A 24231-nucleotide genomic window follows, 5' to 3' on the forward strand; every position below is an offset into this window, starting at 1 on the left:
TCAGGGCAGGAAAAGAAGGGGCAGGCGGAGGAAAAGTGGGCTGGGCAGTGAAGGGAACAAGCCAGGCTGGGAGGGGAACTCAGCTAGGGGGGCGTGTCAGGCCAGGCCAGGCCAGGAAGAGAGGGTGAGCCGCTCCCGGGGGGCGGGCCTGCAGCTGGGTGCGCAGAGCAAAGCAAAGCAAAGCAGTCGGGCGGTGCTGCTGCTCTGATCTGAACCTTTCGCCTGTCTAGCGGCTCCAGGTGCGTCCGTCCGTCCGTCGTCTCCCCGTGGCCGATCCGGGGGCTCGCCGCCCAACTTGCAAGCTGCGGGGTGTGTCCCCGTTGCAACTTGTGTGGTGCGGACGAGCCGGCCGGGGGCTTTCCAAAGCGGAGGGAGGCGCGCGGGGGGGGGGGGGATTTACATGGCTCGTTCGCTGAAGCCCAGCGACACGCCTTCCCCGCAGAGCCTCTAGCCAGCCCGAGACTCAGAGCTGGGCCCCGGGCGCAGAGTTCAGCTCCCGGGCTCCGCTTCCTCCGCGCGTGAGTGTTGGGGGCGAGCGGAGCTGAGTCAGGATCCCTCCCCTCCCTCCCGCGCGTCGAGTCAATCCCAAGCGAAGCGAGTGAGAATCGGGCTCGGGCTCGGCCTTGGCCTCGGCCTTGTCGTCTGAGCTTTGCACGGGAAAGGCAAGCGAGCAGCGATCCGCGAGCTGGGCGGTTGGGAGGCTCTGTCTGCTCCATCTCCAAACTGTGCAGGGTGTCTTTCTTCAGGGGTGATCTTGTTCTTGTGACTTCCAGTGAACACGCCGCGCCGCGCACATATTCGCACACAAATGAAAGAAGAAGGAACTTTCCGCCCATTTGTCCCCTTGATTTTAATAGGACTGGCCAGTGTTGTTCCTGCCCCTAGGTGTTTGTATATTTCAAAACAAAACCAGACCCTGGGGTTGCCTGTGTAAGCCTGAAATGTCTTAAGGAGTCTGCAAGTTACTTAAAAATATTCAGGTCTGGAATAAACAGGGCCCAAAATTATGTAAAATAATAATGATTTAAAAAAAAAAACCCTCCACTAGGGACTCGTCCATCTGTCAGAAATTAAAAATGAATTACACTAACTTTGAAAGTTAGTGTAACTTCTTGTAAAACTTTGATCTAAGGAAGAACTCAGTGAAGCTCAGAAGCTTGTTCCTTCCAGCAACATAAGTTGGTCCAATAAACAACATTACCTCACCTGTCTTGCTCCTCTCCTTAACTTTGAAGGGAGGGTACTTATAACTAGTTCTAGGTGCTTGGAATGAGGTGAAGTTGCATGGTAAGGAAGTAATTCTTCTCAACACTTTTTGACATGAGTGAATGAATCAATTGCCTATTTTCTTAAAAAAAGCATTCAACCAAGTCAGCATTCATGTGAGTAAACTGACCTATCCTCATGCCCGTTGTCTACAGGGGTGAGGCAAGGGAAAAATCTGATAAGGTTTCATTAGTATGAAATTGCACAGTCATTGCCCTGGGCAAGTTAACTGGAGCATGTGAAGATAAGAGGAGCATGTGAGAGCAGGAGTGTTGTGCTAGAGATGTGGAATTCTTTAGACAGATGGTAAAGGTGAGGTACGTTATTGGAGCGGGGTGGGTTTGAGGTTCTGTGGCCTGCATTGTGCAGGAGGTCAGAGTAGATGATCATAATGGTTCCTTCTGACTTTAAAGTCTGTGAGATATGTGAAGTCCTTTCTGAAGGTCCACAGAATGAAAAAAAGATTGAGAATCAAAATAGGTGGCATGAGAGGAATGGTGCATGCTGTTGGCTAAGTGTCATTAAGGTTCCTTTCTAACCTTGAAACACTGGAGCTGTTACCAAAGAGCTGCATCTTCCCCACTTGCCACACACCCAAGAGAGAGCTTCTTGGTTGCCCACCCTTAGTAACCTGCACATGGAATCTAAGAGCTTTGTGGAATCCAACAGACTCTTAGAGTATGTCTGTACTGCAATAAAACAGCTGCAGCTGGCCCATGGCAGCTGATTTGGGATTGGGCTGTGGGGCTATAAAACCGCAGGATAGGTTCTTGGGCTGGAGCCTGGCCTCTGAGATCCCATGAGGAGGGAGAGTCCCAGAGTCTCCAGTCCAAACCTGAACATCTACCCTGCAGTTTTACAGTCCCACAGCCTGAGCCCTGCGAGTCTAAGTCAGCTGATGTGGGCTGGCCATGGCTGTGCTGGGCATCTTTTATCGCAGCGTAGATGTACCCTAAGGTTACTTACACACTAAAGAAAAAAAAGTATTAAAATCCTAGTAGAGACAAGGCAGTTGGAGTTTTACCTCAAGTTAGCAGGAAGGGCAAGATAAGCCCTACACTCCTCCATAGTGTTTACCATGACCTGACAACAAGGCAGTTTGTAGTTTTCACGTGTGTCTTCACTAGGATTTTAAGGCATAAGAATTCACGTTTCCTCTCCCCTCTGCCCCGGCAGTGAAAACAATAATAGAAAACTTAATAGAAGGTTGGAGTGTCTGAGATCAGTTTTCACAAATAGGAGAAATAGGTGAATACTATGTTATAGTGGGAATTGGTAGTGATTCCTATATTTAGGACTATTATGACCTTTTCTTTGAGAAGCTGTCATACCACTGTTGCTAATAACAGGCCTTAGATAGTCAGCAGGTGAAATCTCTCAGGCTGCAGAAGTGCCCCCTTCCCTTTTTCTTTATGGTCCCATGAAATTCTGTTAATCTTTGCTGAGAGACACAATGGTTAAAAAAATCCTTTTTCTCACTAACATTTCTCAAGAGACTAATGCCAGCATGCCACAATGTACTGGGCACATCTGAGAACTGCTGTAGGGGTGTGTTGGGGAAAGGGAGCTGGGATGGGCTGGCTTCTTCACTTCCAGACTCAGCACGTGGCCCCAGTGATCCATACCCCAGTCTGGGAGCACCACATAGAGTAGGAACCCTACCATCACCTAGTGAATGTGTGGGACTGTGGAGAGGCAAAGACATGGGCTGATCTGGGTCCCTCGCTGCCCCCCCACTCCCCTTCCCCAGTCCATCGACTGTCCCTTGGACACAGCTGCTCATGTCCCATGTCCCCATTTGGGGTAACAGCTGCCTGTTAGTTCAAGTAGAAGCAGCCTGTGCTGAAGGTTAGGGCCAGGACTGTTACGCAGAATAGAACTTGTTTTTCTCTTTTGTAAAAAATACAAACAAGACCAACCCTGGGAAACCACCTACAAAAGAACTGTGTTAAAAATAATTGCAAAGTTAGGAAATGCCAGAGTGGGATGATTCTGGTTTGTCTGGAACTTGATAGAAATAAAGCAAAGTTACCTTCGGATACAGATAACGCCCCCAAATATGTGAATAGCTTTACTTTAGCAATGAGATACTCATGTCTATTCTATAAATATCATACTAGTATACCTGGTATGTTGCTGATGCTTTTAAGTAAAAATAGTCATTCTTCAATCCAGAAGAGACCTGTTTCTGGCTACCGTCATGTGCCCTGCATCTGGTTCTGATTCCTAAACAATTTAAAATAAAGAAACAAAAATACCAACTATAACGCTTCTGCTCTTTGCAGGATACAAGAAATTTATATGTGAGGAGGGGAATGTGTGTGAGAAAGACAGAGAGAAATACACAAGACAATGAATCACTAAAAGCACTAATACTTTGTTTTTAGTGTAAACGTTAATTTGTATGTGTAAGTGTTTTAAGAGTGTATTGGCAGCTTAGCTACCTGTTCCTTCCCTGCTACATTTAAAGGTTGCCAACAAAGCAGAGTGGAGGGGAATGGATTAGCACCCTTTTTTGCCTCTTTATAGTAAGTAAAGAAGACTTGAAGTTCTCTTCATGTGAGGGAAAGTGGTTTAGTACTTTTTAAAAAACATAAATAGAATCATAGAAATGTAGGGCTGGAAGGGATCTCAAAAGGTCATCTAGTCCATCCCACCCGTGCTGAAACAGGATTAAGTATACTTAGACCATTGCTGACAAGTGTTTGTCTAACCTGTTCTTAAAAAACTCCAATTATGGGGATTCCACAACCCTCCAGGGTAACCTGTTCAAGTACTTCACTAACCTTCTAGTTTTTCCTGTTTTTAACTTAAATTTCCCTTGCTGCAAACAAAGCTGATTACTTCTTGTTCTGCCTTCAGTGGACGTGGAGAACAATTGATCACTGTCCTCCTTGTAATGACCTTTCACATATTTGAAGACTATGTCCCTTCTTAGACTCCCTTTAGGCCTTGTATTCCTCTGTACACACTCCTTTTACTTCTTTTTTTTTTTTTTTTTGTAATGTAGTAGCAGTACTAGCAAGCAAGATTACTGAAAATATCTGCTCGATGTGCTGGGGCAGTCAGGAAAGATACAGAATTCCCAGACCTGAGGAAGAGCTCTGTGTAGTTTGAAAGCTTGTCTCTTTCACCAGCAGAAGTTGATCAAATAAAAGATATTTATTACCCCGTCCACCTTGTCTCTCTAGTGTGTTGGGACCTACATGGCTACAACAATGCTGTAAACAGAAAGTTAGGAAAGGGATAAATAAGACAGAAAATATGATAATGCTACTGTATATATAGCTACGTTATGCCTACACCTTGAATACTGCATGTGGTTCTGGTTGCCCCATCTCAAACAAGATGTATGAAAATTGGAAAAGGTACAGAGAAGAGCAACAAGAATGATTAGGGATATGGAACAGCTTCTGTACGAGGAAAGATTAAAAGGACTTGGACTGTTTATCTTAGAAAACAGATGGGATATGACAGAAGTCTATACGATCATGAATGGGGTGAAGAAATTGAATAGGGAAGTGTTCTTTACCCCATCACAAAACAGAAGAGCCAGGGCTCACCCAATGAACTTTATAGACAGGAGATTTAAAACAAACATAAGAAAGTACTTTTTCACACAGTGCACAGTCAACCTGTGGAATTCATTGCCAGGGGATGTTGTGAAGGCCAAAAGTATAACTGGATTAAAAAAAGAACTGGATAAGTTCATTGAGGATAGGTCTATGAATGGCTATTAGCCAGGATGGTCAGGGACGCAATCCCAAGCTCCTAAACCTCTGACTACCAGAAGCTGGAAGTGGACGACTGGATGGGTCACTCAATAATTATCCTGTTCTGTTTATTCTTAAGCTCTTAAGCATCTGGCACTGCCTGCTAGGCTATATGGACCATTGGCTTGACCCTATATGGCCATTCTTATGATCTTGTGGATATTTATGGGAAGAACAAGTTGTAAATGAGTATTTGTGGGAAGCATATTTTGAACTTACGAATATAAGAGCTTGTCCCAGAAATATCGTGCAATAAAAGTTATACTCATCCAGCCAGGGAACAGATAGCAAGTGCAAAAAATCAGGAACCCCCCCCCCCCCTTTTTTTTTTCTAGGCATACAGCTTTAGTTATGCCCTTAGTGACAAAAGTCCATTATCTGATACTAAGTGAAAAGATAAATTTAGGACTGTCTCATCATACCCACCCAAACTTGTTAGGGAAAAGGCATTAAAGGTGTCAGTCTAACTTCATGCCCAGGGGAAAGTCTCACCTGCATTTATAGTGCTGATGACTAAAGGTGTATTATGTTCTGTAATGCAACTGTTTTTCTTTGTGTGGTTGTTTGTTAAATGTTTTGGCTGTATATTTTCATGACTCAATAAACAATTCTTTTTTAAAAGGAGGACTATAGGGCACAAAGAGGACTTTTTAGAGTTATAGCTTAGCAAAATAGAAGGATTTGGCACAGAGGCATTAAGTCTTAGCCTTAATTATGGCATCGCTGTAACACTGCTAAAGGAAAGCTGTTCTGGTGAATGTATTGTCATACTTCTATTTGTTATGTTCTTGGCCCAAATTTTCTTTTTTAGGTCTCCAGTGAGATACACAGAAATGGCTGAACTTGCCCAGCTAATTGACAGCGAAGTGTTCCTGGCTTATGCTACCTACACAACGATTGTCCTTTTAAAAATGATGCTAATGAGTACTATAACAGCATTCTTCAGAATGACACGAAAGGTAAGAGACCAAGGATGTAATGTGCCAGAACCGATTTGAGATTCACATTAACATAGAAAAGTTTCTTTTTTCTGCTTTCAAATACAGATTTATTTTTTATTATTCTAATAATATTCAGTTACTTTCCTTAGCCTTGTGGTGTTTCATTTAATGTCACAGATGGAAAATGCCTCCTACCATAATTACAAGGCAGTCTCTTTTACAGACATATTTGAGTTATGGTACCTCTGCTCCTGAAACTAGTCCATTCTTTTAGATAGAAATCCTTTCTCACTGGGGGGGATTCTCTCTTGTCGCCCAAAACATGCCATTAATTGAGAACCGACCTTATAAAGCAGGTGGAGTGTGATTTTGAGTCAAGCTAAGCAAATAAAAATTGGGGTGAGGATGGAGAGGGAATACATATATTTCCAAGCTGTGTGTATTGCAGTATCCTGTCTGGAAGTAACAAAGGACTATATAACTGGCAAGGTCCATACCTGAGAGGAAAGGTAGCAACTTTTGAACTAGTCAAAGGCAGATGGGAGGGGAGAAGCCCACCTGGCTACTGCTGCCACCTGGGAATTGGGGGGAAGAAAGCATGCAAGCAGGCAGCAATTATACCTACCATCTCCTCTAGATGGCTTCCCAGACCAATCACATCACTTCTGTCTTGTCCAGGTTGAGCTTCAGTCAGCTTCCGCTCTCTTCCAGCCCTCACTGTAACTGAGGCCTTGTGTGCACACACAAATTGTATCACTTTAGCTATACTGGTATAGTTAGAGTGGTACAGCTCTACTAGTGTGGACACAGTTCTACTGACATAAAGCACCTTTACACCTATATAACTATTCCTATATGGGAATGGGAATAAACTATACTGGTGTAAGACACCTTTTTTGCCAATATATCTGTTTTCACACTAGGGCATGTAGTATTATAACTACATAGGGAATAATCTCATCCCTCGCTCTCGTAGTTATACTAGTACAAAAACTGTCACGTAGAGGAGGCCTGATTTTTCAATTTATGCATTTTACAAGGCTTTGGTGCATTTATGTGACATCAGCTAGGATTACTAGGAATTAGGGATGTTCTTTAAGAGAACACTTCTGCACCAAGCTTCAGGAAGGTTTTATGTCGTAGCAGGAAGAGCTGCTTTGCTTCTAATGCATTTGGTTGGGGTGTTTGTTTGAACAGGCATTTAGTAACCCAGAAGATACAGCATCGTTTGGCAAAGGTGAGAATGCAAAGAAATTCCTGCGGACTGACCCAGAGGTTGAGCGTGTGCGCAGGTAATACTCTGGAAGTCCATCAGAATGATTATTGGGTAGCAGACTAAAGCTATTTTAGATAATTAATTACAACCCATTCTCTTTAGGTCTCATGTATTTTTTGGTTTATGTAGTAATCTACTAGAATAAGTGTCTAAACACAATCTGATCAGCTTATGTATTAAATAAATATATAAATACATACATAAAATTAACCACCTGGGTGGGCAAGGGCCTAATTGTGACTATAAGCCTCATTCTGAATAATATCCAATGTGTTTGTGATGGTGGCAGAAGTGTAAACTAAGCTTAAAAAGTAGACTGAACTTCAGTGAGTTACAAGAAGAATAAATAAGCTTCTTGTGTGGCTTGCACACGAACAACTGTGATTATTGACATTTCCTTTTCAACTCTTGCTGTAATACAAAGGAAATAGTGGGGAAGAAGAATAGATTATTAGGAATATTATCTATTAAAATCATGGAATTCAAAATAGTAGCATGGGGCCCAGCCAGTGAGATGTAGTGAATGGGAGTTGAGGCCTCTCCTCTCTTTGCATAATGGAATCCATAGGTTACCTACTGTTGCACTAGTTATACAGGAAGATGAATCCATCTTGTCATTTAGCAATGTATGTATGTGTTAGAATTTGAGAGCATTTTCCATTCTGCCTTGAATCTTTCTCTTGGGGCTGTGTTGCTTTTATTTAGCATGTGGTGACATTCCTAACCATTACTACAACCCTTCCCCACTCTCTCCCCCGGAAAAAGGACATTTTTCATTTCATTAGGCCTTAATGAAGACTAGTGGATTACGTGATATAGTCAAAACATTTAGAACAATATAAAACTGCTAATAAACATGGCCCACAAGTCTTTCTCTTAATGGCTTTAATATGACGTTATATATTTATTCCCACTGCTGCGGAACAAGCTAACACATATTAGTGACTGTGAAGATTCTTTTAACATAAGCAACAGGACTCAGAACCATTGCTTGGAATCCAGTGTATCCTTTCAAAGGTAGATTTATGTACGGTAGATTCCATTTATCCTGATACTACCTATTTCCAGTTAATAGCAACATATTTCCAGGAACCAATCCCATCCCATTAACATTGATGTATAATATATATTAACATTGATGTTAATGGGATTTGGATATTGGCAATGGCTTATTACCAACTTTTTTTGGGGAAAAGGGCCCCACCTGAGGGCAGGTTTGTGAGGCAACAGCCTGGGAAGGAAATGCTGAGATGCCTTCCCTTACTGTAGCCCTGGAAACTTGTGACCGGTGCTCAGATGCCCCAACACTTCCTTCTGGGGCTGACGCCCGCCCAGCTTCCTGGCTTGCAAATAGGCACAGGTACCACACAGGAGGTAAGGGGCTGCAGACAGGACAGTAGTGGGGAGGGAGGCAGCAGCCTGGATGCCAGAGCTGTACAGTACCTCTCCCTGAATTCTTTGGGGTGGGCCCTGCTGTGAGGGGACTTCATGCAAGGAAGGAAGTGCTGGGATGTGCTGAGCGCCGACCCTTACAGAGCACAGGTAGAGGTATGGTGCAGCCCCAGCACCCCTGTTTCAGGTAGAAAGCCCTAGCATCCAAGCTGCAGTCCTTCTCCCTACTGCTGCCCAGCCTGCAAGCAGGTTTGCAGGGCTGCAGCCAGGAAAGGCACATCCCAGTAATACCTTCCTGGGCTGCAGCGTCGTAAACTGGCCTGCTTATTAGAAGGTGCTGGATGATGGCAACTTTTTGCTGGCAACAGAGGGGTTGCTAATAAGCGGAATCTACTATAGTTCCCTGGAACCTGTTCTGAATGGCCACCAAGGAGTCCATGGCACTTCTTTATAAGCCTAGGGATTTCCCCCTGAGGACACTGACCAAAAATTCCCCATCTCCCCTTCTGTTGTGCAGTGAGTTGTTTGCCAGGTGTCCACTTGGCTGATGATCACAAAGTGGCTGCATTTCTGTGAAAAGTCATTCCTGTATGTGTATAGCTTTCGAAAAGGGCCATGTGAAAGTAGAATATTAACTTTACTACCATATTAAAATGTCCATGTAGGATACACTGTTACTTTAATAAAACAAAACAACAAATAACCTACTAGAATTACACACACAAATCAGTGTTAAAGTTCTATCCTCAGCTCTCCTTCTACAAAGCCATAGATTCCAGTATTGAGGCTTCCACAGAACAGTTAACTTAGCCCAGTGCTTCCTACTCAATTAACACTGCAACATACATTCTTTTTGCAACCGTGGTTAACTTTATATGCTCTTGGTGGATATTTATTATGGGTTTTTTCTTTTGCGAATTTCATGACAGCTGTGAAGAATTAAGCATATACTGTAAGAGTGATTTGGTTTTGTTGGGATTTATTGGTGTAAGAAGAGGCCTAATGACATTTCTATGTTTAATGTACATTTTGAAAAATGTCAACTGCCAGAGTTTGTTTCTGCTTTTATGATAAAATGATAAAAAGCAAATGCAAAGAGTACCTAGTCTATTGCCGGCTAGCAGGGAAACCTAAAATAACTAATGGTAGTATCAGTCGGCAAAGCTTGTGTTTGAATTAAACTTTCCCAAAGTTGTGGAAGGAGAGGAAGGCAGGTGTGGAAAAGTGGTTTCAGATCTTGGGTTTTGGTTTGGGCCCATTTCTAATCATTTAATTTATGGCATCAATATTACAAAAGTTGAAACTGTGTTTGCCTAGCAATGGAGAAGAAACAACCAGAGGAACAAATATGACACTTATTAGGTCAAACTGCTCAACAAAGAATGTTCTCCAGGATGGCTGAAATTCAGGCACTTGGTATGGAAGGAATAAAACTACTTGTGCACTGAAGTTTATCATGAAAATGTAATCTTAAAAGCAATGCTGCCGACTGTCAAGGTTAGCCGAGATAATGCACATTAAAGTACTTTCTAAAGAAGTCGTTAGACTGTACATCCAGTACAGCTTTAATTTTTGAGTGCTGTTGAGTTACATTGTATCCCCAACACACTGCAGGAGTTAAAGACAGTTTTAAAGTTTAAAATAAAAAATGAAAACCTGGGAGGGAGGGAAGGTAACTGAGGGACATGAGAAGGAAAAAATATGTTTTCATATTGACTTTACTGAGACTATGCAAGTGCATAAAGTTAAATGTGTATTAATCTGGACCTTAATCATTAGCACTACTTTGAAGATTCAGTAACATTTTCTGAGTTTTTTTTTTTTTAAACAAGTGCTTTATTCTGCAAAATGTAACACTGTTCAACAGCTAACTTCTTCTTTCTTTTCCCAGAGGCCACCTGAACGACCTTGAAAATATTGTCCCATTTATTGGCATTGGTCTGCTGTATGCCCTGAGCGGCCCTGCTCTGTCCACAGCCTTGCTGCACTTCAGGATCTTTGTTGGGGCTAGAATCTTTCACACTATTGCATATTTGACACCTCTACCCCAACCCAGCAGAGGCTTGTCTTGGTTAGTTGGGTATGCAGTTACTATCTCAATGGCATACAGGCTGCTGACAACTGGGTTGTATCTGTAACTACAACACAACCTCATCACCCTCGACATTCCACATGAGGTTTCCAACAGTGCATTCGATTAAATGTGGCTATCTTAAATGAATTATCTGTTTTTTTGTTACAATTTTTACATGATGGCTAGGCCTGCGATTTTAAACAAAGAGGCTCTTCATTCCTGTTTGAAATGTTTCTTTTCAGAGCAAAACAATTCCCTCCCCGTGTCCTCTCTATTCGCAGTTTGCTTTGCCAAAAACATTAATTTGAATGTTTTCTCTGTGATTTGTTGAAGGCTTTAGATTCCAAATATATGACAATGCTGTATCGATGGCATGTGTGGTGATTTTTTACAGATGCAGTCTTTTGGGCTTTCTGAAGTCTAAATCAATAAAGTCAAGGGGGGAAAAAATAAGTGTGTTTGAATTTTTGTTTTTGTTTTGACTCCTTTAACAGCAGCCAGCAAATAGGTTGTCACAATGAATCAGAGAGAGATTCAAATCATACAGATCTTTGAGGAATGTTTATCTTAATAATAAGATACAGCAAGTAAAGCCAGGTCTTGTAAAGAATCTTTGATGAAATTGGTGTTTGTGTAGTCTACTGTGGGATTCAAAAATGAAATTCCAGCAGATCAATTTTCTTGGGCTAATAGCATATTTAATATAATATATACATATATTTTTCTGGGCTAGATTTGGTTTCTAACACTGGTGAAAATTTGAATCTACTTTTTGGAGTTACTCCAGATTTATGTGTAACAGCCCTTTTGAGGGGGAGGTGTATTCAGAGAACTACATTAGAGAAGGAGCTAGACTTTGCTCATGTGTGTTCTCAGAGAATACATAGATGGCTATGTATTGAATGCATATGTTGTGGTGTGTTTCAAATATAGATCAATAATAGAAGATCGTGCTCTGAAAGTGCAGGGGAAAACTTAAGCTTGCTGATTATGTTAATTGGAATGTGTGAATGTCACGTTTCATAAAAAAAGCAAAGCAGTGCTTGAATCTTTCATGTCAGGTAAGTTCACTGGGTTCACATTCATATGTATTTCAAGAAGTGACTCCTTTTTTAACGTAAGGTAGTGCATAGGTCACTACCAAGAATGAGCATGAATTCCAGCATCAGAAATCAGTGCCTATGTAGCTGCCTTTTTAATAGTTTGCATTAGTTATTCTTGCTGCTGCTTTACCCCAAAATGTGGGCGCTCTCCCACTAGAACTAAGCTGTACTGAAGAACAGTCCAGGAAGTGTCCTGAGAACTCTCTCTCTGCTTCTCCTTCATTCCAGAGACTGCTTTTTCCCTCCCCTTCTGCATGGGTGAGGTTGCCGTGCTGTAAGGCATGTTAATTACCCATGCCCAAAAAATCAATAGGTTGGCAGGCAGGAATGCTTCTTGCAGCCAGCTGACATTTTCCCATGTCCCCACCCTAACTTGTGTTCTTTTAGTTGCAAAGTGACAGAGTTGTAGCATCGCTTCTGAACTGGAGTGTATCTGACAGCTTCCAGCTATTGAGCTATTCTCATTTTGTTACACTACAGCAAGGCGGAAAAAAGCAACAATATATTCAGGAATACGATCTTAAATTCCATCTGCATCAAATTTCTGTACCGAGATGAAGCCTTCTGAAGAAAAATACTTAGTGCCTAGCTTTATTTCTGTGATCCTATATTTGAAACAAAAAACTAGTTTTGAGTCCTTTCCATTTTGCTCATCAGCATCAAAGCTGTGAACACGTGCTTCTTAGCTAAGAAGTAAGAGAAAATAGACAATTATGGTTGTACAATATTATTCTTTTTCTCTTACAGTTGGTTACTAAAAATATATTTTGTTTTCCTCTCCACCTTATTTCCCATTTAAAAAAAAAAATTTGTATACACCTAGATGGGGGCCATGATTAACATAAAAACTATTTACTGCTGTATCGGTGTCAAAGAAATTTCAAACTCAGTAGGAGGACCTTGAGTAGACTTTCTAGAAAGGTCTGCTTTAGAATATATGATGTGCCCATGTTACTTTCACTGGGATCATATTAAAACAATCTGAATCCTTTTTAGGAAAATAAGAGATCACAAGGCTATGGTGGACAAATGTAGTAATTGGGGAAGCTAAATTTTAACACTTAAAAGGTAGGATACAGTAGAACCTCTATTTTACTGACTGACTGGAGACTGAGGAGTTCATAAAACCATACATCTTTAAATCACAGTAGGTAAGGTGCATAAGATGCTATATGGTATCGCTTTTTTTGTCCTTTAAAACCGCACTGCAAAGTGACTTCTAATTCAGTGAAGGCCTTGGAATGTGATGGGATGTTGAGTTCTTCATTGACATAACTGCTCCCTCCCTCCACAATTGGGGCAAAAAATAGTTCTATAACTGGTCATTTGTAAGATTGGTGTTTGTAAAATCAAGGATTGCTGTCTGTCCCTTACTAAGGATGGTTCTCTTAAACAAGATGCATACCTGGGTATGATATGACACTTAGCTGATTCTGTTATTTATATTTCTAACTATTAATATATTAAAAATATCAGCCCATAAGTGTCTTTCAGTGCAAGATACAAGACACCTGGGAAGGACTCCATTTGAAGTTATCCATTACTTTTAAGCAACATGACTAGCTCCTCTTATCAACTGTTTAGACAACAACAAAGCAAGGAGGACACAACTAATTGACTTGTATCTGGCTTAGATTATTTGCCTCTCTTTGACAGTCAAATGTGCTAAAGTTGAAACATCTGACAGTGTGGAAGGAGGGGGGTTTGTGGGGCTGGGGGTCCAGTGGAGGTGGTTTGTGAGGTTTACATTAGGGTTTGAGGTAGACAGTGTAACTTCCTGTATTGGAAGCTAGACAGGACACTGTTGTTATCAGTCTGGTCTTCTCATGAAATACCTGGATCTCTTATTGCAAGGCTAGCCATTGTGTGCAGCCAGACAAGCGGAGAGCTCGTGGGAGTGGCTCAAGTTGGCTGGCCTAAACATACTAATGTTCAAGGAATGCAATCCTTGGGTTTGCATGGAAAAAGGTGAAGCTAACTGCTAATCCATTTGACTGGCTTAAGAGCCAATTCCCGTTGGAAGTCTACCTGCTCCTCCAAACCCCTGCCAGTCTATAATGGCCAGGGGCCACAGAAGTTGTCTTTGTGCAAATTATTTGTGGCATCCTAGGCGCTTGCCTTTCCATAGGGCTTGGAAAATCCTTGAGGGGTAGCCTTATTTCGTGCTCAGGTGTGGAATAAAAGTAAAAATCATATTTAATTGAGCTGTGCAACTCCCACTGAAGTTGATGTGCTTTGCAGATTTTCGAAGTGTGGACGAGTGGTCTGAGCTCAAGACCTGAGAGCTGGAAGCTCCTGATTTCTGATCTCAGCTCTGGTGATGACTCCCTTTGTGACCTCAAACAAGATTGCTTAAACATCTGTGTCCTGGTTTCCACATCTGCAAAATGGGGGTGATAGTCACCTACCTTGTCTGTAAAGTGCTGTGAGCAAAATAATTATTATATCGGTGTAACAGGATGTCCAGTTGCAATGGGCAGATTTTTAAAAGTTATTTAGGCACCTAAAGATGCAAACAGATGCCAGCTGGAATTTTGAAAGGGCCTAAGCACCTAACTTCCATTGAAATAACTGCTATTCTGCTTTCATCACTGCCTTGTTGCTTTTGAACATCACACCAGCCCTGGTCTTCATCTTTAGGTGCCTAAATACCAACATCTGGTCTAATCCTCCTTTTGGAGCCAGGCCATTTTCTCAAGCACTTGCGGTAAAAATTTCAAAAATACCTAAGTAAATTAGCCCTGGTCTACACTGCAACATTAGGTCAACACAAGCCAGCTTACATTGACCTAGTTGTGCATGTGTCTGCACTTACATTTTTCTCCCACCGATGTAAGCACCCCATTACAGCAATGCAGTCAGTCCACCTGCCCGAGTGGTGTTGAACGTTGAGGCTGACGCAGCACAAATGTAAGCAATGCATTCCCTATGTCAACAGTTCCCAAACTGGGGTGTGGAATCCCCAGAGGGGAATGGGTGCCAAAGATTACAGGGGGGCCACCAGGCTTCAGTAATAGTGAGGTCATTTTAACCCTCCAAACTCCACGCTGGCCGGAGTGGAGAAGCAGCCCTGCACCAGCCAGCTGCCTGGCTGGAGAGGAGCATCCCCATGCCGGTGGGGCCTGCAGCAGCCCTGACCAACCCACCAGGGCCTGCCTCCATGAACTTCAATCCATTAGGGATGGGAAGATGTGGGGCCATGTGGTGTGCGGGGGTGGCTACACCAGGGAAGGCTTAGCTTTTTTTACTCAGGTAAGAGTAATTTATTGTTATGTAATTTAGCATTATCATATGTTTATAGGGGTTATATGTGTTTATGGCCAGTGAGGGGTGCGTGTTTTACCTCGTGTCAACTAGTGGGGCTTTCACTCAAAAAGGTTGGGAATCACTGAGCTATGTTGACCTAACAGTCCTCCAGCAGCTGTCCCACAATGCCCGGCACTGATCGCTCTGGTCACAATTGTGAACTCCACTACCCAGGAGTCATGGAGATCAGAAGGTACCTCCACCTTTAAAGCACTGAATTTTTTGAAATCCCCTTCCCTGATTAGTTACATGCTGCTGTGCAAAGCAGGCTGCCCGCACTCTGTGGTGCGTAGCTCCATGCTGCAGTGAAAGACTCTGGCGGGGTGAAGCACCAATAGCTCCCTGAGGTGGGGAAAGGCTCCAACAGCCCACTTTCACTGTGGTGAAGAGATAGTGAGACACTACACTGCTAGTGTAGATTGGTGAAGGGAGCACCGAGTGCTTAAGGGTTCAGGTGTGCTTTTACTCGCCTCAGCGTGTCTCACCATTTAGACTGCTATTTACACCTGTGCTAGGGGGCTGTGCAGTGTACCTACTCTATGTGCTGCCATAAAGCGTGTGCAGTGTAGACGTACCATAAGTGTCATTGGAGGTCAGCCTTAAGCTCCAACTCACTTAGGTGTTTTGTGAAAACTTTACCCATAGTCACCTGAAAGCAAAGCTGAGTGAAATTTTTCAGACAAATGTTTTATTTGCCAAAAAAAGGCAGTTTCAGGTCAATCGAGGCTATTTGGGAATTTGTGCCAAATTTAGTGAATAGTTTTAGCTTGAAAAAACTATTTATCTGAAAAACTCAAATCATTTTGACATTTTTTAAACAAAATATTTTGGTTTTTTGCTTTGAAATAACATTTCATTTGGAAATTTGCCTAAAACTAGTTTCTTTAAAAAGGGTTAAACCTGAAAACTAAATAAAATGTTTCATCTGGGGATGAACAAAACGTGTTGGTGGATCTGAAATTTGGGGTTGGAGGGAGGTACAGTTTTGCTGGAAAAAAAACTGAAAAACATTTGTTTTGGCTTGACTCCAAAATTATTTATTTATTTTATTTTATTTTTTGGTTCAACGAATGAACAGAAAAAAAAACTATTCTTTTCACAGCTTTCCTGGAGAGACCTGCTTTTAAATAATTCATCATTTACCATATTTTTGCCCAATTACTCAGAGTAGCAATTTACATCTGCATTATTAACAGCTCCTAGAAAATTTTTGATTCCACAGTAGAACATTCAAATCCATTCCAAACCTGAAAATGGAAAAGTATAACTTGAAAAAGAGATTCCACAAAAATACCCCAACAATTCTAGCCCTTGTTAAAAATAGACAGAATTCCAACAAGAAGTGCTGAAATGAAAAATGTGCCAATGCTTCTCTTTTTAGAAGATGCTTTCTATTATCTATTGCAATGCAAATATTGTGTAGTCTGAGGAGGTGGTTTTCCATGTGCTACAGGCTGTCAGTACAACCTTTTACTGATTGCACATTAAAATAACCATATGATCAAACAACCTCAGGCGTGAACACTTTGAAAAACTTCCCTTCATGCTTCCATTTAAATTAGGGAGAACAATGTCACTGAACATGCTCTGAATAATATTTTTCAGATTTCCAAAGCTTTGCTAGTTACTTCCAAACTTAATAGATTTTAAGCCAGAAGAGACCATTAAATCATCTAGTTTGACCTGTTGTGAGTGTAACATAGTCCACTGAATTTCACATAGTTACTCTTCTAATAAGCCCAATAACTTGTGTTTGACTAGAGCAGAATGTCTTCAAAAATTGCTGTTGTGTTGGGACCACAGCCCCTTTACATGGCAGTTGCTTCTACATCCATAATCTATCTTTCTGAGGGTTGTCAGATTTGGGAGCCATTTATTTTTATTGCATTCAGGTGAAATGATTCTAGCCATGGCCAAGATAGCTCCACAAGTTAATGTTTTATCTTGTTATCGCTTCTGTATTGGAGTATCCCAATTTGCATCACCACTAGCATCAATTTGTATCTGCTTTATTTTGTCTTGGACATGCTGCTATGCTTTTGGGAGAGTGTAAGTAGAAAAGTTAGCATTGCTTTGACAAAAAGCATCTGAGGAGTTGTAGTTTTTCTTGTTACTGTAGGTACTGCAGTTCCACTCAGAAGGAATTAATTCATAGAGCAGTGGCATGTCTGCAAAAAACATAACTACTAAGAAAAGAAGGGGGAAAAAACATTTTAATGATAACTCAGCCCAAAAGCAAATGGCAAATTAGATAAAGTGCTAGATGGCAATTATAGACGAGTAGAGTGACTTATCTGAGAAAGAGACAAATAAACCAATTTTTTTAGAAGCAGAGTTCTACTAAATGACTTTATTCCTTTTAATTAAAAGAGATATTTTTACCCCAAAATTCAAATCATTAACATATTATTGTATAGTGTAAACATGACTATGCCAGGCCATTTATCGTATTGTTCAAATGGGAGACTTCATTGCAAATAGATGGAAAACTGCCTTTCAAGTGACACATGACAGGCCTGCAGAGAAGGATGTCCTAGGGATTTGGGAGCTCAGGGTTCTATTCCTGCTCGACCAGACTCCCTGAAGGACTGTGGGGAAGTCTCTCTGTGCCTCGGTTGCCCATCTGTAAAATGAAGATAATCCTTTCCTACCTCATAGGGGCTTTGTAAAGACAAATATATAAATGATGGTGCAGCACTCAGGTACAGTGGTGCGAGGGGCCATATAACTACCTAAAATTAGACGATCTCCTGGAAGTCTAGAAGCATTCCATGGCTCTCATATATAAACGTATATATATAACTTGAAAAAGAGATTTCACAAAAATACCCCAACAAATCTAGCACGTATAAAAAATAGACAGAATTCCAATAAGAAGTGCTGAAATGAAAAATGTGCCAATGCTTCTCTTTTAGAAAATTATTTCTATTATCTACTGCAGTGCAAATATTGTGCAATCTGAGGAGGTGGTTTTCCATGTGCTACAGGCTGTCAGTACAACCTTTTACTGATTGCACGTTAAAATAACCATATGATCAAACAACTTCAGGCGTGAACACTTTGAAAAACTCCCCTTCATATTTCCATTTAAATTAGGGAGAACAATGTCATTGAACATATATATAAAATGGGTAGGAGTGTAGTAGTAGTGCATCAGGATGGAAGGGGGCATTAAAAATGTGCACATTTTCCGGCAACTGGCGCATGCTGTGGAGCTGTTTTTAATATGTACCTTTACTGTCTAGAATCATAATATTGGCTTCTGATGATGTTCAAAGTACTGTGCAGTCAGTAACTAGTTTACATTCACAACAAGGCTATGCATACGTATGGTCAATATCATTGTGGGAGTTTTAAAAGATGGGGAAACCGAGGCAGGCGTTGCTGTGACTTGCCTAAGACCCCACACAGGAAGTTGGTGTGGCACGGCTGGGATCAGAACACAGTTCTCTCCCAGACTGGGCTCATTCCAGTGCGCCACAATGACTTTCATAGTAAAGTGACGGACTCCATGAGAGTTATGCATAGTCAGAGTTCTGGTAAGACACAATTGTTTTATTGTATTCCATTCTGAGTTCTCCTTTAGTTTATTCACACATCTGCCTGCCCATGGAAGAACCAGCTGTAAACAATGAAACCTAACATAGCAGCCCTCCAGCTGCTGCACTCATGGGCCCTGATCCGGCAGCTTAGTGAGTCTGCATGAGTGGGTCCCTGCACCTGCAAGGGGTGCCATTGATTTCAATGGCAGGTGTTTGCCATGTGATGCTCTGTGCAGGGCCCAGACCATCTTTTGGGAAAAAACATCCCTGTGATGAGGTGTTCACCCCACACTACCCTAAAAGGGGTTAATGAGGCTGAGATGGGGCCAATTAATGAAACAGGCCATAGCTGAGGGGAATTAGCTGGCCTAAGTAATCTCCTGAATGATGATGGAACCCAACTGAGAAGGAACAGGCTGGGCTAGAATAAAGCCAGGAAGCTGGCAGCAAAAAAGGGCTCTAGGGAGGGAGTCTGTAGCCACTGTCTGGATGTGAGTGAGAGTAGGTGGGAAACCCAGGGGACAGTGATGTAGGAAACTGCTCAGGGATATTGCAGCCAGGTGTAAGATGACACAGACCTTGGCTGCTGATAACTACCTAGTGCTGGAGGCAAACCAGCTAGTAAGGCTTCTGGCCCAGCAGAATCCCCTAAAGTTTGTTTTCAGTTGCAAGGGGATAAGGTCAGGACTCAGTGAGTTATCAGATAATATGTGCTGTGATGCATTATATGCTAGTGTGGGGGTGCCTGCTGTTCCTTTTTAGAGTATTCCTGCCCCATTAAGTCTTTCCTGTTATCCTTGAGCCATCCTGACTTGTACAGTAGAATGACTGTGGCATACTTAGCGCTGCTCAGTATGTCTCCAGCAAGTATAGATAGGAATTAACCTACCCATGTCCCCATTTGTGAAATGGGTCTGATAATACTTCCCAGCCTCACAGAGGGTTGTGAGGCTTAATTTACTCATATGTGCAAAACACTTTGTGATCCTCTGATAAAGGGTTCATTTCGTGCAGATTTGAAGGTGTGCTTTGGACTCTGCTCTCTGAGATTTTTAGAAAGTCCTGTCAAGCTGGTATTTAAACCAAGGTCCAGCTGGTACTCAAAAACTATTGATTAGATTTGAGGTACTTGAGCAGCCATGTTTCATCTCTCTTGCTCCAAAGCAGATGACGTTAGTTGTGCTGGCCTTCCCTCCACTGGAGTTTCCTTTTAGATCAGTCTGGGGGAAGGCGCCTCAAGAATAATGGAATCCCTTCCTGAATGTCTGCAAGAGTTTCACCATACTGTAGTTCTACTCAAGCCTTTTTTCTCTCTGGGCTCAGTTCATCTTTGTCCATTTTGTCTGCTTTTAGTCTGATTTGATTTTTTTTTTCACCAGCTCTCCTTTATCTTGTTTGATTTTTAATTTGTTAGACTGGCTCACTTTTTTTATGGGCCATTACATTTAACAGGAACTATATTATTTTTCTAATTTCAAACAGCTTCCCAGGGGCTCTTGATGAGTGCATGAGACAATAATAAAATAAGCAGATGTTTTAAGAAATTTAAAAATGCAGTACTTCCCTGCCTCATTATTATCAGGGACAAATGATGTTCTCCTTGCTCACAGTTCGATGGGTATGACCATTTGTTTCTCCCTCAGCTACCTAACTGATTATTTTTGTGCCTTTTGCTGAAGTTATGTTGCCACTAGATGTCCCTCTTTGGCTTTTCTTTTGGAAACTAGCACTACAAGAGAAGTCAACCTGTAAAGAATGAAACAGTGCTGTTCTCCAGCCCGGGCAGACTGGGTTGTAGGAAACAAATATTTTGTTTGCTGTTTTAAAAAAAAAAAAAAAAAATCGTAACAGACATCAAGGTAAATTGGTGTCTGGCTACTCTAGCCTTATTTCGAAGAACTTTATGAGAAGGTTCTTGTGTAGGGAAACATGGAAAAATATTTTTAATTTATAGGTGATACTCTAGAGCATTTTTTAAATTTGGTGTTAAGTGAGTAAGATAGTAAGTGCAAAGTATAATTCCTTTTATCTGAGGATCTCAATATACAAATTTTATTTAAAAAAATATAAAAATCCTCACAGCATCTCTTAGTTCTATCGATATGCTGATACACATTTAGCAGTGGGGTAAACTAGAGGACAGAGAAGGAAAAATGACTGGCCTAAAATCAAAAAGCAAGTCTGCATCAGAAATAGAACTCAGAACTCCCTGTCCCCTGCTTTTAGCACCAGATAAGGAATAACTCTTTGCTATAATAGTTTCATTAGAAGAATCTGGCCATACACAGAGTTCAAGCTAGGGAATTTATAGATAATGTAAAAAAAATGACTTGAGTCTTTGTACAACGGAGCTGCCCTTTAATATAGTGTATGTGTAGTAGATTTACCTGTCATACCAAATGCCAAATAAAGTGGCTGGGGGCATCTTTGAGTGAGCTACTTGGCAGAGGAGTGCAGCGCAATGTCAAGATAATGAATAGAACCTGGCTGGATTGAGGGAAAATATCTAAAATTGAGTTTTTATTTAATGGATTTGAACTTTCCGTGGCCAATTACCTGTTCACTGTAAGAGTACAAAATTATAATAAAAGGTGCACAGGTTCATTTTTAGTTCTTCTAGAAAGAGAAGAAGGTTCATGGAGGACATTTTTCCCCTCCCCTCTCTGAACCAGTTCATCCAACCCTAGAAAGGATCCACCTCATGGAGAAGTCCTATAGAATGAACAGAATGAAACTGATATGGTTCTGTGGAAACTACTCTAAAAACAAAGAATTTCCTAAAGAATTACATCCTTTCTATAGATGTTTTGAACCATCCTATAGCAGTAATAGAATTCTTTACAGGAGGATTTGAAAAAAAAAGCAACATAGAGACTGGTTATAATTAAATTCTCCAGAGCTTTCCCATCTGAAATAACTTGCACTCAGGCAGCTCTGATTGTAGTATTTTGAGCCCCATGCATATGTACTTTCAGGAAGAGAAGGGTGGCCTAGAAATGTGTAGCTATATGCAAGGGACAAGGTGAGTGAGGTAATATTTTTTTATTTACCTCACCCACCGTGTCTCTCTCTCATAATCTGGAACCAACACAGCTAACACACTGCAAATAACTATAATTAAAAAATTCATACAGTTTACCATGATAAATAGACTGTATGCTGAAAAAAATTTCACATCTCTATTTAACTTATCTAAGTTCCCATCACCAGGGAAGTATTCACCATGGATCTGATTCAAAGACCAGTGAGTTAATTGGAAGAACTCCCACTGACTTCAGTGGGCTTTGGATCTAGCCCAACATTCTAGAATGTATTCCCTTTATTTACATAATGCTGAAATACCTTTACCACATACGACAATAAACAGACAAGACGTAATATTGTGAAATCTCATCCGTAACCTATCATGGAGTCTCTATCTCCTCTCAGCTTTACCTGTGTTTTAATTACTATTACTAGAAATGTCCAGTCCATTGTTTTCATATTTTTTATCTCAGCAAGTGGCCTTTGGCTTCATGCTACTGATGGGGGTATATCTCAGGAGGTGTCATGAGACAGTGCTACTTGAAAATGTATCCTGCTGGTCATGTGGTGCTGTTTTGTTCTGTGCACTGTTAAAGGGACACTGTCAACTGGAAATATAATCAATTAAAAGAACCCAACAAGCTAAATGTAGTTTCATGTAGACTCCATGGCTACACTCTACTTTTAGCACACTAGCTAGTTCAGAGCTAGTGCAGGTGTGTCTATTCGAGCTGGAAATTACACGTCTGGCTCCAGTGAAGACAAAGGCACAGAATGCTGTGAAATGAACAAAGTAAACAAGCCAGAGATTTTTTTTCTCTGCTGTAAATGAAAGAAATTAATCTAGTCCTGCAATGTACAAAATGTGGGCTCATCAATTCTCTTGCTAATTGTGGAATTGGGGCCTTTGGTTAGGGCATGATGAAATATTTTGAACAAAACGTTTTCCAGGGGGAAAAAATGTGGATTCGGTGGCACTGGAACATTTTGCAAATTTGTTTGGGAAATTGGCATAATTAAAAGATTTTTTCCACATTTTTAAAATGATATCTTTAGATTTTTAGGGGGGAGTTGAAACAACTTTTTGTTTAAAATTCCCTTTCATTTATTTAAAAATGAAAAAATAAAAACATTTTAAAAATGCTTGAAGTCTAAATGAATTTTTACTTTTCAATTAATCAAAACTTTTGAAAAATTTTATTTTCAATTTGACCTAACATGATTTTTTTTTTTCAGAATTGCCAGCAAACTAAAAAGATCTGTTATTTGTCCAGCTCTAGTTTGGTGTTGCTGATAATTTGCTTGGAGTGGTAAACATTTCAGACAAAGGTGTGTGTTTGGCTTTGTTTTTAATTTAAAGTTCATGGTGTCCCTTTAAGGTGATTCATAGCTTGCTGATACATACCCATGATGAAGGTCAGAAATACACAACTCAACCAATCACCACTAAAGATCTCATCTATTCTCTTGATTGAATCAGGAGCATAACAAATTCCCTCCCAAAAACTCACTGCTAGTTATATTTACTTGTCAGTTATTCAGGCTAATTAATTCCCTTGGTAAAAACTGATATCTTTTAATTCTGCAAGGAAGCACGATTACTAATGATAGCCTGTCGTATGTCTGCACATTGGGAGTAGGGGGCATAAATTGAGCTGCTATCCATGTCAGACTAAGATTTGGTCCTTGGAGAGTGGGGCAGCCATGGGATGCTGCTGACTCCAGCTGTTTGTGTGCCACTTCATCAGGATAACTGAAATCACGGCTCTTGAGCTGCCACTAGGGTCTGCTGCTGAGATTGTATTACAACGATGCTACGTTCCCCTCCTTCCCCTTCCCATATTTATGACTCGGGACCACCGCCTGAAGAAAGACAAAGGGATCTGCATTTCTTCCTAGCACTGCTGCCACCCAGCAGCCACACTTGTTGCTATTTTTACCCTTTTTGGCTGAAGTGGTTAATCAATATTTGCATTTTTGCAGATTGTTTCTGTTAGGAGGAGAATTTGATGCTGGAGTTGGGTATTTCTTTGTTGCAATCCTGTTTATTTACATAAAATGTACATAAAGTCCTGTTTCCCTGAGCACAGCCAATATCAAACAGGAGGCAATTTCTTGGCTCAATATCCCAAGCATCTTTTTCCAGCCAGCTCTCTGCCCCAAAAAAACTCTCTTAGGCCTTGTCTACACTAGAAAATTAAGTCAGCATAACTATGTCACTCAGGGATGTGAAAAACCTACATCCCTGAGAGGTTGGTTTCACTGCGCCAAAGTCCATGTGTAGTTAGCACTGGGAAGATAAGATAACAGAAGAATTCTTCCATCTACCACCTCTCGGGAAGGTGGATTACCTATGGCGAGGGGAGAATCCCTCCCACCAGCATAGGTAGGGTCTACACTAAAGTGCTACGATGGTGCAGCTATGCCACTGTAGCATTTTAAGTATAGACAAGCCTTTAGCTTTTTTCAAGGTTGTGTTACAAATATTTATTCAGCTGTTTTGGGGGCTTTCTTGCTGCCTTCTCTGTCTGCTT

At 41.2% G+C, this 24231-nt stretch overlaps 1 protein-coding gene across 2 annotated transcripts; it reads left to right on the plus strand.

Moving 5' to 3' along the window:
• The first annotated feature begins 101 nt into the window (after positions 1–101).
• MGST1 (microsomal glutathione S-transferase 1) lies at positions 102–11175 on the plus strand. Of its 2 annotated transcripts, none has more exons than XM_067559159.1 (4): positions 102–239; positions 5851–5998; positions 7178–7272; positions 10540–11175. In XM_067559159.1, the coding sequence occupies exons 2-4, from the start codon at positions 5873–5875 to the stop codon at positions 10784–10786; spliced, it is 468 nt and encodes a 155-aa protein (XP_067415260.1). In that variant the 5' UTR covers positions 102–239; positions 5851–5872; the 3' UTR covers positions 10787–11175. The 2 variants fall into 2 exon arrangements, with proteins under 2 accessions (XP_067415260.1, XP_067415262.1); XM_067559161.1 differs by lacking the exon at positions 102–239 and adding an exon at positions 1488–1578.
• Positions 11176–24231: the final 13056 nt, after the last annotated feature.

Source organism: Emydura macquarii, unplaced genomic scaffold, assembly GCF_026122565.2.
Source record: "Emydura macquarii macquarii isolate MOO-44397 ecotype Brisbane River unplaced genomic scaffold, CSIRO-AGI_Emac_v2 contig_2205, whole genome shotgun sequence".
Classification (NCBI taxonomy): Eukaryota; Metazoa; Chordata; order Testudines; family Chelidae; genus Emydura; species Emydura macquarii.

Coding starts and splice junctions, on each gene's coding strand:
- MGST1 (XM_067559159.1), top strand. CDS start 5,873: ATGGCTGAACTTGCCCAGCTAATTGACAGCGAAGTGTTCCTGGCTTAT. Junction 5,999..7,177: donor TCTTCAGAATGACACGAAAG/GTAAGAGACCAA, acceptor TTGTTTGAACAG/GCATTTAGTAACCCAGAAGA. Junction 7,273..10,539: donor GAGGTTGAGCGTGTGCGCAG/GTAATACTCTGG, acceptor TTCTTTTCCCAG/AGGCCACCTGAACGACCTTG.